The sequence below is a fragment of the Aquila chrysaetos genome, chromosome 19, assembly GCF_900496995.4.
Source record: "Aquila chrysaetos chrysaetos chromosome 19, bAquChr1.4, whole genome shotgun sequence".
Classification (NCBI taxonomy): Eukaryota; Metazoa; Chordata; class Aves; order Accipitriformes; family Accipitridae; genus Aquila; species Aquila chrysaetos.
Window position 1 is genome coordinate 12534399 of NC_044022.1, and position 15951 is coordinate 12550349.

Consider the following 15951-nt stretch of genomic DNA (forward strand, 5'->3'; position numbering starts at 1 on the left):
TTGAGCAGAGGCCCTATAAACAGAATCTGAGTTCTGAGTGTCAAACTAATTTCCACATACTTACTCAATTGCACAGACACGAACAATAGAAGTAAATCTGGAGGTAAGTTTATGTCTTCCTAATGTTCCTCCAGCAGACATGGAAGCCACAATCTGAATGTTTTCTAAACCAACCCATTCCAGATTTTCATCATAAAATCCTTGATATGTAAGAACCTTTAACAATTAAATAAATATTTCATTAAAAGAAAGCCAACAGAGTATCGAAAAAAAATTTAAAAAAATTAGTGAGAAGTATACCATTATTACTGTTTTCTTAATTGCCAGAGGTGTACTACCCCTCCCAGTTTGGTGTCAGCTGCAAACTTGCTGAAGGTACACTCTGCCCCATTGTCCAGATCATTAATGAAGATGTTAAACAGGTACTGGCTTCCAACTAGACTTTGTGCCACTGATCACCTCCCTCTGGGCCTGGCTGTTCAGCCAGTTTTCAACCCACCTCACTATCTGCTTATCCAGCCCGTGCATCAACAGCTTTTCTGTGAGGATCTTTTCGGAGACAGCATCAACGGCCTTAGTGAAGTCCAGGTAGGCTATACCCACTGCTCTCCCCTCGTTTACCAGGTCTGTCATTTCATCATAGAAGTTTATCAAGTTGGTCGGGCATGACTTGCCCTTGGTGAAACCATGCTGACTACTCCTGATGATTTTCTTGTCATTCATATGCCTACTGCATCACAACTCACTGAGGCGAGCACTGTCTGTATTTACTTATGTATATAAGCCAAATAAAAATGGTATTTTAGTTCTGGCTGACACCTACATATTCTAAGTACAAACAAAACTAATGTCAACACAGATGCAGGATGTTAACTTTAAAAATAATCAATGATAGGTATTTACTACATACACTAAACTATTTCCAGTATACTTAAAGTCTTTTCATAAATAACAGACATAAGCGTTCACCTGCTGTAGAAAAGCCACGAGAGTGCTTGTTCCCCATTTATCAGGTTTAGGTAGATTGATATCCTTTAAGTACAAAACAAGCCTTTCACAGTCCTTTGGTCTGTATACTCGCCCAGTGTTTGTACTGATTACAATGCAAGTTTGATTTAATTTTTGTAGAAGCTGTTGAGAAGTAGTTTGTGCACTGCAGTGAATGGTAGCAATCTGAGTTGATCGGAGTTGAGAAAATGCATAATGAAGCAGCATCCTAAAAAAGCAAATGTGTACATACATAAGTAATACATAAATGCATTAAAATACTGTGTATCCAAAGATATTGTATAGTTTTTTAATTAAAATGCATATACTACATACTGTATTAATGTAACAGGTGATGCATGAAGTTTGCTGAATTAAACATTCTTGCCTTTAAAATTGTAATATTTTCGATTCAAGAAATTCAATAAAAGTATAGCATACAGCTACACAAAACAAATACCTAGCCTAAATACCTTGTATATAGTGATCCAACCCAACTTAATAAGGAACCTCAGATAGGCAACAGGATGAGCTAAATTCAGTTGCCCGCACACAGGCATCTAGTGCCTCTTGAAATGAGACCGGACACCTCACGTGCCTTTCAGCTGTTGCTCCATGACAGCATGGGTTTTCCAAAGGTCCTGTTTCATATCTAAAAGCCTCATTCAGATGTCTTAGACTCATAGTAGCAGCCTGAACCTTCCCTGTAGATCTTCATATGAATTTACCTATTTGCCACTACAGAAGGTTTGTTTCATTAGTAACCTAACAAGTGATATTCTAGCAGAAGTCATATGATAAAACCATTATAACAAAATATTACAAACTTTGTCAAATACCTAGAGGTATATTTTGCTTAAAATTTTGCTTAGAATAGGAAATATTTTTTACCCCTTTCCACATCCTTCAGGACCCACAAGAAGAAATGGCTGCTTATTGTTAAAGTCTAGCCAGGGTCTAAAGTAATCTAAACCTCTTTGCATGTCAGGGGTTTGGATGACGGGAAGTGTTTGGAGATTACTGAAGTCATCAGCTGTTAGATTTTCAGGTTTTTTTAGCTGATATAGCATTAGCTGTCCAGTCCCAGTGTCATAATATGTGTCCAGCGGCTTCCTTGGATCTGGTGGAGATTCTTGTGCCCAAGTGAAGATCTTTAAAAAAAATAAAAATAAAGCTTCTGTTAAATCCATACTCCTAATGACAAGATCTACAATTTCAAGATAATCTAAAGAATGTTCAAGGAATACTTCTGTAAAATCAAATATTTAATTCTTTGATTTGACAGTTTTAAGGCTGCCTTTGAAAATTCAATCATGTTATGCATATGGTTTATGATTTAAGTCCTGTCCTTAACAGTAACGTATTACTCTTCCACATATTACTTTTTCATAATATAAAGAACATAAAATAAACTGTATTTAGCAAAGCTTTATATAAACTTTTTTTTTTATTAGGCAACATACTTAATAATAATCATAAGAATGAGATGACTCCTTCACATGCATCAATAACTAATTCCAGAAGCTGAGTCTAAATCTTTACCATCTGCCCTGTATATATGTTATAGCTCCAGGCTGTCTTTTGGAAGGAACTATTTCCTTCTCTCCAATACAAAACCCAAGTGAGATTGTGGAGATAACTATCTCCAGGGACAGCCTTCTGTAGACACTCTGGACCAGTATACCCACATAGTTTTCCAACATTATTCCCCAGTCCTTGTGCCCTCAAGTATCTACACAAAGACAGAACCTCATCCCAGTGCATACAATACATATCTTCAAAATAATGCTGTAAGAACACCTCCCAAGTGAGGTGCAACAAAGCCCTCACATTATTATTTCAAGCATCCTGAACAGAAAAAAAACCACAAAATAAATCTGTATTACATATACGCAACATATATACACACACAGAGTCTGCTATAGTGGGTCCTTGCATAAAACAGTATGGACAGAGGCCATTCTGTATCTCTTGCTGCAGCACCAAAGGGTTGCTATCTGAGCTGGATGCACTTAGCAGCATTATCAGTGACATATGAAACATTCCTTTACTTCTCAGCTATTTCCCTATAGACAACACAGACTGTAAACAAATTAGAGCACAGAGATTCAATTATTGTAAATTTGCATTGTTAGAAGACAGAAAATCACTATTCCTACTACATATATTCAGAAATTTTTAATAAACTTGCTGAAAAATATTACCTCTTTTGCAAATTCTTGTCGTGATTTCATGTTGAGATTGCCACCAAGACCACGTAACAAGTTAATAATAAACTGTCCATGATCGGTACAGCCATGAAGATGAGACAGTCCATTCATCACAGTTCCAACTAAACTTGTTTCTACCACAGAGTCATTCTGTAAATTGCAAGTGGTAGTAGATTTAAATATATTCCTAAAAATAAATGTGATGTATTGCTAGCCGACTATTACTCATTGCTCTTTGACACTTCCACAAATGAGGAAAGATCTCAACACTGCTGTTGTTCTAGAAAATTCACTTGACGTGAAATTATTTTTAAGCATTGATTTGGAAGTTTTAATTCCAGACTATGTACTGATGTAATTTAGGATAAGCAATCAGAAATTTCCTTACAGATTTTGAGAATCTGTAAGAAATCAACATAACTGTATATTGGAAACCTCTCTTGTGAATGGATTCTTTATGGATTTTGCTCTTTAGCACCAAAGGGGATTTGCAGCCTCAGGATCAATGTCATGGTTCTTCCTCTGTATCCACCTGAAGATACTTTAAAAGTCTAAAAATCTCCATAGGTGAACAACCAAGATGAGAAATAATACTAAAAACACAACAGGACCATATACATTCCTCAAGGGGAGGTAATGCAGGTCTCCCAAACACTAGCTTACTGTCCACAGCAGTGGGGCTATCTCCTAAATAATGTTTTGTGCAATGTAATCCACTTGTTCAATACATATATAACTCCTTCAGAAGAAGGGGAGGCAGGGAAGCACCTAGAATCCTTAAGAAAATCTAGCATATGCAAAACAATTATCTTGATGTACGTGCCAGAAACACAGAATCCAGATAATGTACAAGGTTTTGGACTATCCTTTTTTAATATTGTAATTACATATTACCCTTCGCCTATTAAAATATCTTTCAGTTAAGGTTTTGAGAAGAATACTAAATAGCTAAAGTTATATACTTAAATCCAGGACAGATTAGTGGGAGCTGTTAAAATTCAGCATTCTGAATAATCACATTACTTTTTTAGATATGCCTCTATCAATTTTTTTAGGTATCTAGCATTACATTTCTCCCCAACCTATTAGAAGCTTCAGTCTACACCGTGCAACTTTTCAAATTTTAGCTATTTTTTTGTTATAGACAATAACTTAAATCTAGAAAAACAATTTCTTCACTTTTCCATTTTTTAGTTTAGACATTCAGAACTTTCAGATCTTTGAAAACATACAGAAAAATGTCTGGTATGGAATATTACAGACAGATACTAAGTTTCACAGAAATACATGCATTTCATTAGTTAAAATTGTATTAAATGTTTCAAAACTTTAAGTACAACAATCGGTTTTTGGAAACTGATTACAACAGTTCCAGTATTACTCTTATTAAGAAAACAGCTATCAAAAAAGTACTGAGACGTTTTTTAACTTAAAATTTAAAAATCAATATGAATGATATCTTTAGTGTTAAACTAGAAAAATGGATCATCCAAAACAGAAGCTGAAATTTGATTAAGTATTCAGTTACTAACCTTCTTCACAACCCAGTTTAAAGCCTTTTCAAAATAGTCCCCAATCCAATTTTCAAGGTTATATCTGCATTTTTCAGGCTGACTTCTTAGCCAAGACTTTATCAGAGAATTAAGATCTGTATCTTCATCACTAAGCCAAACCAAACAAAAACAAGAGTCAAATACAAGGCATCCACATCTTCACATAGACAGGTTCAAAGCAACAAAAAATTCTAGGAAAAGTTCAGGGAAATACTTTCACAAGAATTTCTAACCAATATTTGGGCTCTCTAAGGGTCACACACAAACAAAGAATCCACCATGCCTCTTTCAAGAAGTCTGAGATACATTAGCCAAAATATTATAAGATGACAGTGCAAAAGGGACATGCAACCTAAAGCAAACTTCCCCAGTGATTTGCTTCATAAATGTAAGCAAGTAATTAAATTGCTCCATCCACTGCAGACTATCTCTCAAGAAGAGTAAGTATATATGCTTACTTTAAAAGTATGTAATACCCCTGTAAGTTACCTCAGAAAGATCATTCCCATTCGAGATATTGTAGCAGGAGAGGCACAGCTAAGGTCATGAGTTTCAAATATAAAGTTGACATTTGAGCCAAATTGAATTCTTTCTCCACTGGGCATAGTCAACAATCTGTTGTCATCCAAAACAGAATTCAAAGATTCAATCCATTCAGGATCAATATCACCATCACAAATTATCCATGAAGTAATATCTATTTTCAGACACAAAAATAAAATATCAAACTGAATAAAAACACTTAAAGAATATTGCCCCTTGCTATTTTAACACTATTTAATACTATTCCTTCATTATAACTTAAATCTAAGTTCAATGAAGATATTCCTTACATGCTTTACCTTCTGCTATTTTTGTTTTCTTATCACAAAATTTGGAAAGTATGCATCAGTGTTCTTGACTATGATTGTCACCAAAAGTTTTTCTTACCTTATGCTATCCACAAATAATAACGTATTATAAAAATGTAACTAAAAAGAAACAATTTCAGTAATTTAAGCATAATGGTGTATAACTCCCTCACAAACGTACCTCGGGGTTCTCGTACCACTTGTCGAGCACTATTTGTAAGCACGCCATCAGACCATTCTCTGGTATCCATGTCAATATGGCCTAGCAACTGATGTCGAGGCATAGCTTTGGGATTCATAGTATACTGTTTCACTACTTTGCCAGTTCTACCAAGTGCTGTCTTTAACATCCGCCAAAGTGTTGATTTACCTCCACCACTTGGACCTACAATAACTACACCCATTCTTTGACGCAGTTGTTCATGTAATTCCAAAGCCTTCTTGATCTAGATGATAAAAGAGATAATGGCTATGTGGAGTTGTAAAGCTAAATCAATCATGTTCTTTTTTAATGTTTTTCCAATTTACTTTGCATGCAGTCACTTTGTTTCTGTAATTTTTTTTTAAACAATAGATATTTGCAGAAGTAATTAAAATCATGATACTAAAGAATATAAAGAAACTTGTTAGAAGCATTTCACTAAATTACTACCATAAAAATATCAGCCCTCTTTGGGCATATTTTTACTGAGAAATCACTGAACCTTTAGTCACAAAACTTCATCCAGCCCTACAATAAATAAATATAAGTGAGGTACAGAACTGCTTGATAAAACCAAATGTTCACATATTTCTTTCACTGTCCAAAACATTTACTGGTGTTTGTACCTGGCTTGAATGAAACTGTGTGTCACATGTTCATATCTTAAGCTTCCTTGCACTATTTTTCTTTCAGTTACACAACTGATCTACCATGCTTCAAACATCTATTTTTTTATATACATGTAATTAGAATCTAACTATCAGTTATTCTAACTTATTTATAAAAGATTTCTTTCAAAAGTAAACAGAAATGAGGCAAATGAATGTAATATTAATCAGTTCTAATTCAGAATAACTCATATTGTTTTGTTGCTGTAGTTGATGTTTACCTGGGTGCTTATAATTTCCAAGTTTGCTTCTTCAAAGACTTGTTGTAAAGCTGTAGTTAACTCAGCATACTCCACATCTTTAAAGTCAATGCCAGGAAATACATCCTTAACCAGTGCATCAAAACGTGCACAGTCTGCAAATGTAAGCTTTGACATGGTATTAAGCCGCAGAGCTTGAACCACCATATGACTTTCATTAACTGGAAATAAAAGCAAAGAAACCAGATCAGTTTAAGCTGTTTGTTGGGGTTTTTTCCCTTGGAATATATCAGCACTTGAGCCCATATTGCTAAGACATTGAAGGTGGAATCACAGTGCAGACTACATTCCAGATCATGTACCACTCTACTTGGAAGTTAGATGACTGCCTTACTGTAAGTATCATATGTGCTCACAAATGCATTCCACACAGATATGAGATGGTTATGGTGCTGGCCAGATAGTACATAATAGCCTTATGATTAAAGTGGGACTAAGAATAGCAGGACAGAATAGCTTGCTTGTTAAAGCAGTCATGAAAGAAACTAAGGACCTGGATTCTAGACCTTACTCTGCCAGAGGCAGTTTGAAGTCACATCTTGAAGTGCATCCTAATTAACTATGAATATTCCAGAAGTAAATACTCTCCACAACTCCTCTGGAATCTGAAGTACCATGGAAATGTGTTTTGGGACAAGAACAAAAACAGCCACAAGAAAGCTTTACTCTGCCAGAAAAATAAAAATACTCATGATGGGAAAGGCACAGGGCTCTGATCTCTGGTTTTTTTGCTTTTTTAATCAAATTACTTTCTCATATAAAACACATACATTTTCAGAAAGCAAGACTAGGAACCCCAGGTGAAAATCATCCTGTGTTTCTGCCTTCCTTTGAATGCATGATTCCCCCAAACCAGAATGCACTATAGCCCAAATTCAACACAAGGGACAGAAAGTGTCCATTCCCTAACCTCCCTTTTTCCTGCAGCTTTTTCCCAAATGTTCCAGAGGTTAAGGATTAGTATACCCTTCCTGAACTTGGAAAAAGTTCAAGGTTTTTCATCCTGAACAATGTCTTAAATGCAAATGCTTCTACAGGCAAATTTTTCTAGTTAGCATGACAAAAGGTTAAGAGGAAAAATATTGACATTAAGGAACTTGATTTAGAAAGGTTGAACTGCTTTACTAAAGAAATAATACAAAATTTAAGCAACATTTAAGAACATGGCCAACATTTTGATAAGCCAAAGGATTTTGACTCAACAATACAAGCAGACATAAAGAAACCAGAAACTGCATTTGTTGGAAACATCTTAAGCTTCTCAAGCTAAGAGATAAAAGATTAAAAAAAAAAAAAAAACGAACAAACAACAAAGGAAAAACTCTAGGTTTAAATCATAAGCTAAATCCATCCATCCTGCCTTTCGGAGGGTTATTGAAAATTATATTTTAAACCAGGCCAAACAATTTTCAGCAGATTTCACATAAGTAAACATGAAGCTAAAATGTCATAGCAAGGAAGAGTGATAGGAATGTGCCCTAAAACACATTGCTGGTAATTCTTCTTTGGCAGATCCAAACAAAAGTAAATTAAAAATTCTTTAAAGTTGTCAGACCATTTGATATCCCAAGAGTTGAAAACCATGGCTGCCTCTAAAACTTTTCAGATATATGTTGTTTAAACGAACAAGAAGCAGTAGTTGCGTCCTAAAGATGTGAAATGCCCATCTGTCCCACACTTTTAATTCCCACTCATTTAACATCTAAACAACAGCAATCATTCAAAAAAATCTTAAAAAAGAATACAGTGACCCAGTCTAGTCCAATACATTTCTATCATTTCTACCTGTCCTTACATTTGTCTCTGTCTACCAATCCGAATCTAATGCCATGTGACAATTTTAGCAAACCTCAACTTTCCTGTCCTAAGCCAAGTGAAAACAAGAGTCTTTGAGAATCACTCAAAATCATCCCAGATTAAAGTCCTGTATCTATGTTCTTACTATATAAAAGCTCAATCTAGAATATGACAACAGTCTTTTGTGATGTCCTTATGAAAGAGGACTTGCACAGATGTTTTTTTTCTTTTCTAAATTGCCTCCAGATCCAAGCCACAGCTTCTCAAAACTCCAGTGAAGAGGAAAGCTGTAGTGAACAATATCTCTACAATATCCTAAATAATCAAAAGTTTCGTATGGTCAACCTTACTTTCTTGCTTTGCTTCACTTTTCTTCAGCTGATGAAGACGACTGCCACAGCCTTTCAAAACGGTCTTCAGTGCTCGTAAACCCCAATCATAGTGCTGCTGTGGTGTCAGAAGCTCCCTAAATTTAAAAATAGCAATATTGTAATAAGCTTTAGGTGACAGCACCTGAAATTTGTTTGGCAAATGAACATGCTCATAATATGGTTTTGGGCAAAAGAGAAACTGATGAGTATTTGGAGTGCCATCTGAAATGCATTACAGAGATACAAGCAATGACACTCAGAAATTTTCAGAGGGAGTATATTCAACAGCTAATGTATTTATTATTGTCCCTAACAGCACTAACTAAAACCTCTGAACTTTGTTCTCTCTTATATGCATACTTATAACCAAATAGTCACTTGCATTTCAACAATTTCAAGAGTCTAAATTCAACACAATGCTTGTGAGTGTTCATATGCTCACATTCATATTTAGTGAGCATAACGGGAGCAGTACTTTGCCACCTTGAGATTATAGCTGTATTCCAGATATTTTCACACCTGAACGTCCCAATATATTGCAATATTTTTATTTTATAAGTTAAATTAATATCTACAGAGATTTGCATAGTATACCATTCAGAATTAAGAGCTGTACTGAATGTAAAACTCTAGATGACTCCAAACCTGTGGTTCTATATCTAGTTTTGTTTCTGACGCATAGCTTTCTGCAATATCCAAGTCATAAAATATTACAGAAAATTAACAGAAAGTATGTGTAGATTGTATCCCTACAGTCATACTTAGGCATAGACTAGATGGAGAAGAAACAAGACAGCAGTGAGATAACCATAAACACCAATGCTAAAGTAAAAGCAGGAGAGAAGAGAATTAGAAAGGTAACATGACTAAGAGGGGGAGGGGGGCATGGAGAAGCTTACCTTGCCAGACTAAAAATAGCCACTAATTTTCTACCAAGTATTTTAGCATCCTTAAAGCCTTCTGAATACAAAATCACTTCTGCAATGAGTTCATTGTCTGGATGAGTCATAGCAACTGGCCTGAAAAGTTGTTTGAGGTTATCAGGCAGTTTTTGTCTTCCTCCATAACCTTTTCCAGCAGGATTCAGAGTGATAAAAATTCCAGAATTATGATCCATTTCAACCTAGCATTAGAAGTGCATTGTAATAGCATATTGTCATATGAAACAGTATTGAGAAATGTTGGGTGGACTACGTTTAGTTACAGTAGTCAGTTTTTAAGTTTGACCTAGTTGTTTATAGGCTATTTTTATAAGAAGAAAATAAGTAAGTTTTGCTGTACCTTTTTGCCAAGCATCTCACATACAGGACTATGTTTCTTCAATGCATGTTGAATTGTCTGAATCTGCATGGATACTGCAGACAATACAGCTTCCTCAAGTCTATTGAATTCATCAAAACAGCCCCAGGCACCACACTTCACTAAGCCCACAAATATGCGTCCCATTGACTTCACATCAATGCCCTTAAGATTAAAAAGGATACTATCAAAATTCAAATAACAAGAAAATAATGAAAGACTCTCTTCCCAACTATTAAAAAATATGTCATTACAAATAGCCAAAAATTTCTAATGGAAACTGACAAATTATCAAAAGTATTTCTACAACATAATATTCTTTTATGAAGTATGAGCACAGATACCCATTTCCTAAATTATACAGAACCATATTCACCTCATCACAATTAAAGACTAATACTTGTCTTCCAAGGAGTCCACCCAAGGCCTTCACTGATTCTGTCTTTCCAGTTCCAGCTGGACCATATGGATTTCCTCCAAGGCCCAGCTTCATTGCCTGAGTAAGAGTTAGGTAACACTTATCTGTCAAAGGTGTATAAACAAGTTTAGGGGAATTACCCTGCAGAAACAAAACAAATTATATTGATTGGTAGACAGAAATTATTGACAATGTAATGTTATTAATTTCATTCATAAGTCATTAATCTGAAAATATAACACATTAATCTGAAAATATAACACAACAGTCAAGATTACTGTCTCATTAAGTAGATTAATTTGTTTACAGTTATGAAATTTTCCTGATTTTCTATCAAATGTCAAAGCATTGTGCAAATTTTTTTAGAATTATGGAAAAGGGGTCAACACAGATGAAACTGCACTCTGGTATATAAAAGTATTAAGCATATTAGAAAATATTTATATTATAATGTAGCTGCTTTCCATACAACTTACATTTACCCCATCAATACCAAGAATGAAAATGATTACCCTATCTTCTAGTATTTTCTATGAAACAGTATGCTAAGGACACAACAAAGTTGAAAAAAATGGCAACAGCTGGGAGGCAACCAGCAGGATGTGTGAAATGAGAAAGTGACACATATATAAAAGCCATGAGGTAAAAATTAAAAAATACGACACCTGATATTCATAAGTATATTGGAGTTCAGCATCTACCATCTGAACATAACATCTTTGGTCTCTTATGTAAAATCTCAGCTGCTTCTTCCAAGCCCAGTCTTCAACATTGTGAACCTGAGCTTGATTCAGCTGCTTCACCACATCAATGTTATGAATGATATCAAGAATCAGAGCTTTAAGCTTGAGCTCAAGGATTCCTGATTCTGCAAATAACCACAAAAAAAAAAAAAAAAAAAAAAAAAAAAAAATCACAACAGTGTAGTAAGGAAGATACACATTACCCATTCTTAAGTTCATTGTGCTGCTTTCTATTATCAGATCTTATTCAGATCATGTTTCAATTATATATAAAAATATTATTTATTATCTAAAGCAAGCAGCATAAATCAGATCCTGACAGAGAATGTGAATCATCATGTAACTTCAGTAATTTAGAAGCAATTTTGTCTGCCTCTATGCTTGAGAGAGAGAGAGGCTTTTCTGGAAACCAATTTATTCCAGGAGTGTTTACAGCTATGTCCACTTCAGTAATCAGTGTGGCACAATCTGTTAATTGATCTGCTGTGGATCTGAAAACCATACTACATGCACTCGGGAGATTTTACTCAGACTAATTAGGGTGATGTGGAATGAATGTTCATTAGCAGATTGGGTGCATTAAGTGTACTCTGAGAACATATTGTTTAATTTAGTTTCATTTGAAAGAAATCTAGTTTGTGTGCTCCTATACCATTCCATGACGGGAATTAAACCAAAGTAAGTGGGGATAATCAGGCAACTCACTTCAAAATCACACCTATTGTCCAAACTAAAAAGTTACTGTAAATGTATTATACAATAGATGGAATGAACACTCATATAACTGATGACATTTCTCCAATGGCTATAGAAAGAGCACAGAAAGGGAGCTTACATAAAGAACCACACTTACAGACTGCTGAAGGCAGGTGATATGAATCCTGTTCCTAATTAATATACCAGATGTTAACAGTACATAAATTCTAAACTAGAATTTAATACAGTATGCAGCTATACAAATGTGGTGGAAGATTGTCAACTACAGGTCAAATTGAGTCTTTTTATACATACAGGGTAAGAGTCACTGTCACCTAACCTACTCTATAGAATTTTACATCTGAGGTAGTCATTCAAAGCCTCCCTTCTGGTAAAAGAGATGAATAAGCACTCAAAGGCATAATTATTCTAACCCATTTTGACTATAGAAGATTCAGAAAAATCGTGTCTTGAGAATAACTAGTTTATCGGTTTTGCTACAGAGGTACTCAAGAATTATTAGTTCAGATGCAGATGTATACATCTAAGATAGAAAAAGAGAATGAACTACACAGTTGTACAGAATATATTGGCATGACATAATGTACCTCAACTGCTGTTTGGCCAGTTCCTGCGAAACATAACACTAGAGCACAGTTCAGCAGGTGAGGACAAATTATCAGTAAATATATAAACCAAGAAAACATAAAAAGTTATTAAAAAATTAAAGAGGTTTGCAAATATATAAATGCTCCAAGATAATATTTAATCTAAATATACATTCATTGTTCACTCTGAAATATTAAATACACTAATCTTGGCAGTAATAGGTGGGTAACTTTATGTAACTCAACCTTATGAACTCAAATTGAGACAGATTTATAAAATTTCCTGTTAAACACTATACAACTACATAGTCATTATACAGAATTATATATTAATTATCATTTTTATACCTGTACTCCCAGTATCTTCTATACTAGTAGCCATGCTAGTATAATGTTCCAGTTTAGCCATGAGTTCTAATTCTAATTGTTGCAGATTATGGTCTTTGATAGCACTTTCAACATCTTCAGTGAACTGAATTTGTTCTGCCAAAGAAAGAATCTTTGGAAGAGAAAGTTCAAATTACATTTTATAAATAGAGAAGACATAAACAAAAAGTTTTTCAATTCATTTGTAGTTGCCTATTATGTCTGATATTTAAAGTATTTTACTTCATAATTTTTAAACAAAGCCTTACATTTGCTATGCTCTTAAGAAAAATATAGCCATCTTAAAACCTGACAAAATTTAGCAAAAGCTTGCAATGTAATCTAATACAGCAATCCCCTTAGCTGTTCTACAGCATAAGGTAGCAAATTTTTTAAAGTATCTTTTCCCATTAATGATATACAGATGGAAACTACCATATTGTAGGCAAGCTGAGCCCATATTCAACAGGCTTAGGAGCACCCCCGACTTTTTGTGTCACTGATCTGCTAATACAGTATTTTGTATTCCGGTTTCTAACACTCTACTTTACGTTCACTGGAAAAGCCCTGCCTGAGCTATGAAGGTTCAGTCAAATTTGGAAGCAGAAAGATCTGTAACAAAAAATTCCACCAGTTATGCCAATCCGAAGATTCGTTTAACAGTAACTACATTCTGGGGGAGGGAGAGACTAACCAGCAGTCCTGTGAGGGAGTGACAGACAGGATTACTGAGCAAAGGGCATGGGGTGATGTGACAGGAAGGCATCGCAAAAAACAACAAAATGGGGCTTAAGCAGGGTCACCTCTAGCACTTGCATGTCAGCAAGGAAGTGCCTACAAGACAGCATTATGGAGAAATTCCCCAAACCCTCTCCAGAAACTCAGCATGCTGGAGTGTCTCTCTAAAATGCCTGTACACTAATGCACGCAGTATGGGGAATAAACATAATGAATTAGAGATCTGTGTGCAGTTGCAGGGCTATGATCTTGTTGGGATCATGGAGATGTGGTGGGGTGGCTCCCATGACTGGAGTGTCGCAAGGGAGGGATACAGGCTCATTAGGAAGGACAGGAAGGGAAGACGAGGAGGGGGAGTTGCCCTTTACTTAAGAGAGCAGCCGGAGTGCATGGAGCTCTGTCTGCAGATGGATAAGCAGCCAGCTGAGAGCTTATGGGCTAGGATTAAAGAGAGGACAGGTCAAAGTGACACTATAGTGGGGATCTGCTACAGGCCATCTGACTAGGAAGAACAGATAGGAGCAGCCTCACATTCACAGGCTCCAGTCCTCATAGGGGACTTCCACCACCCTCATACCTGCTGGAGGGGCAACACAGCAGGACATAAGCAATCCAGGAGGTTCCTGGAGTCCATGGATGACAACTTCCTCTTCCAAGTGACAGAGGAGCCAATGAGGACACGTGCTTTACTGGACACAGTCCAGCGAAGGGCCACAAATATGATGAAGGGACTGAAGCATCTCTCCTATGAGGAAAGGCTGAGAGAGCTGGGACTGTTCAGCCTGGAGAAGAGAAGGCTCGGGGGGGATCTTATCAATGTCTATAAATACCTGAAGGGACAGTGCAAAGAAGGCAGAGCCAGGCTCTTTTCAGAGGTGTCCAGTGACTGGACAAGAGAAAACGGGCACAAACTGAAACACGGGAGGCTCTGTCTGAACAGGAGGAAACATTTTTTTACTGTGAGAGTGGCTGAGCACTGGCACAGGTTGCCCAGGGAGGTGGCGGAGTCTCCTTTCCTGGAGACATTCAAAAGCCATCTGGACATGGTCCTGGGCGAAGCAGCTCTACGTGGCCCTGCTTGAGCAGGGGGGCTGGACCAGATGACCTCCAGAGGTCCCCTCCCACCAGAACCATCCTGTGATTCTGCGTGATTCTCTCTGCTACTGGTCAAAACTGCTTAGGCATGTTTCATGTTCATGACTATTTCTGCTTATACAGCTAAGCTTTAAAGACTATATTTTAATCAGATTCAAAAAGAGCTTTTTTATGTTACTAAGTCTTAGCCGCCCCGCATGTAACATTCACTACCAACTAAGATCAAGATTTACATCAAATATAATAAACAGGTGGATGTTAGATGAGGTGCCATGTAAAAGACCTGAGTATTTCAAATGTTTACAAAAGAATTATAAGAACACATATTTTTAAGAATTTCTCTATAAATGAATAAAATGGATTTGTTTGGGGTTGTTTTCTTCCAAATCCATATGTATAATTCTTTATGAGACTTCAAAAAACAACGTATTTGGTAAATCCAAGATTACACAGTGGCATTACTGGATCAACTACTACCTGGGAAGGAAATAGCGATGGATCAATTGAACATTGTGATCTTTTTCCAGCATCAACACAGTCAATTAACATTTTTTTCAGGGTCTCCTTCATCTCCAAAGCCAAACTGTTTAGCCACACCTGACAAAGAGATGAAAACACCTCAGAAGTTACATTACAAAATAATTTCTCAAAGATGCTTGAACTATACTTGGATGTGATTTTCTTACCTCCACTTCATTTGACAGAAGAACTTTATTTCTAAGTGGCACAGTTTCTCCTTCTACAGACTTCATGGCAACTATGTTTTTAAATTCTTCATCAAAGCTCACACTATTAATGCCTATTAATCAGAAAATGGCAATGAAGTTATATACTGTTAAAGTCAAACATTAAGCAGAAAGAGAAAAAAAAAAGACTGCAACAGATTATTTAGCTTTGAAGAATCTTATTTCTAAGTAAGTACATTTCACAAATGAAGATTAATGCATTACCAGCAAAAAGTTTCTTAAGATGAGACTGGATAACCAGAGGATTTGTGGACTGTCCTAAAATTTCTAGTAAGTCATCATCTCCAATGAAATAGAATCTTGGAAATGCCAAGCGCTTTTCCTATGTAAAAACAAAATAAAT

At 35.9% G+C, this 15951-nt stretch overlaps 1 protein-coding gene across 3 annotated transcripts in view; it reads right to left on the reverse strand.

The window, feature by feature from the left end:
- Positions 1-15951, reverse strand: part of DYNC2H1 (dynein cytoplasmic 2 heavy chain 1) — a 187834-nt gene that overhangs the window by 144321 nt on the left and 27562 nt on the right. For all 3 annotated transcript variants that reach the window (XR_003927498.2, XM_030042296.2, XM_030042294.2), the window contains exons 28-44: positions 15813-15930; positions 15549-15661; positions 15340-15459; positions 13012-13162; positions 11282-11484; positions 10575-10757; positions 10181-10363; positions 9799-10022; positions 8879-8994; positions 6693-6892; positions 5783-6047; positions 5240-5447; positions 4730-4859; positions 3192-3347; positions 1879-2138; positions 970-1216; positions 65-216 (exon numbers count right to left, since the gene is read on the reverse strand). Coding sequence is in view for 2 of the 3 variants with exons in the window: in XM_030042296.2 (XP_029898156.1) it covers positions 65-216; positions 970-1216; positions 1879-2138; positions 3192-3347; positions 4730-4859; positions 5240-5447; positions 5783-6047; positions 6693-6892; positions 8879-8994; positions 9799-10022; positions 10181-10363; positions 10575-10757; positions 11282-11484; positions 13012-13162; positions 15340-15459; positions 15549-15661; positions 15813-15930 (3029 nt within the window). In the remaining variant the exon portion in view is untranslated. The remainder of the gene's footprint in view (positions 1-64; positions 217-969; positions 1217-1878; positions 2139-3191; positions 3348-4729; positions 4860-5239; positions 5448-5782; positions 6048-6692; positions 6893-8878; positions 8995-9798; positions 10023-10180; positions 10364-10574; positions 10758-11281; positions 11485-13011; positions 13163-15339; positions 15460-15548; positions 15662-15812; positions 15931-15951) is intronic.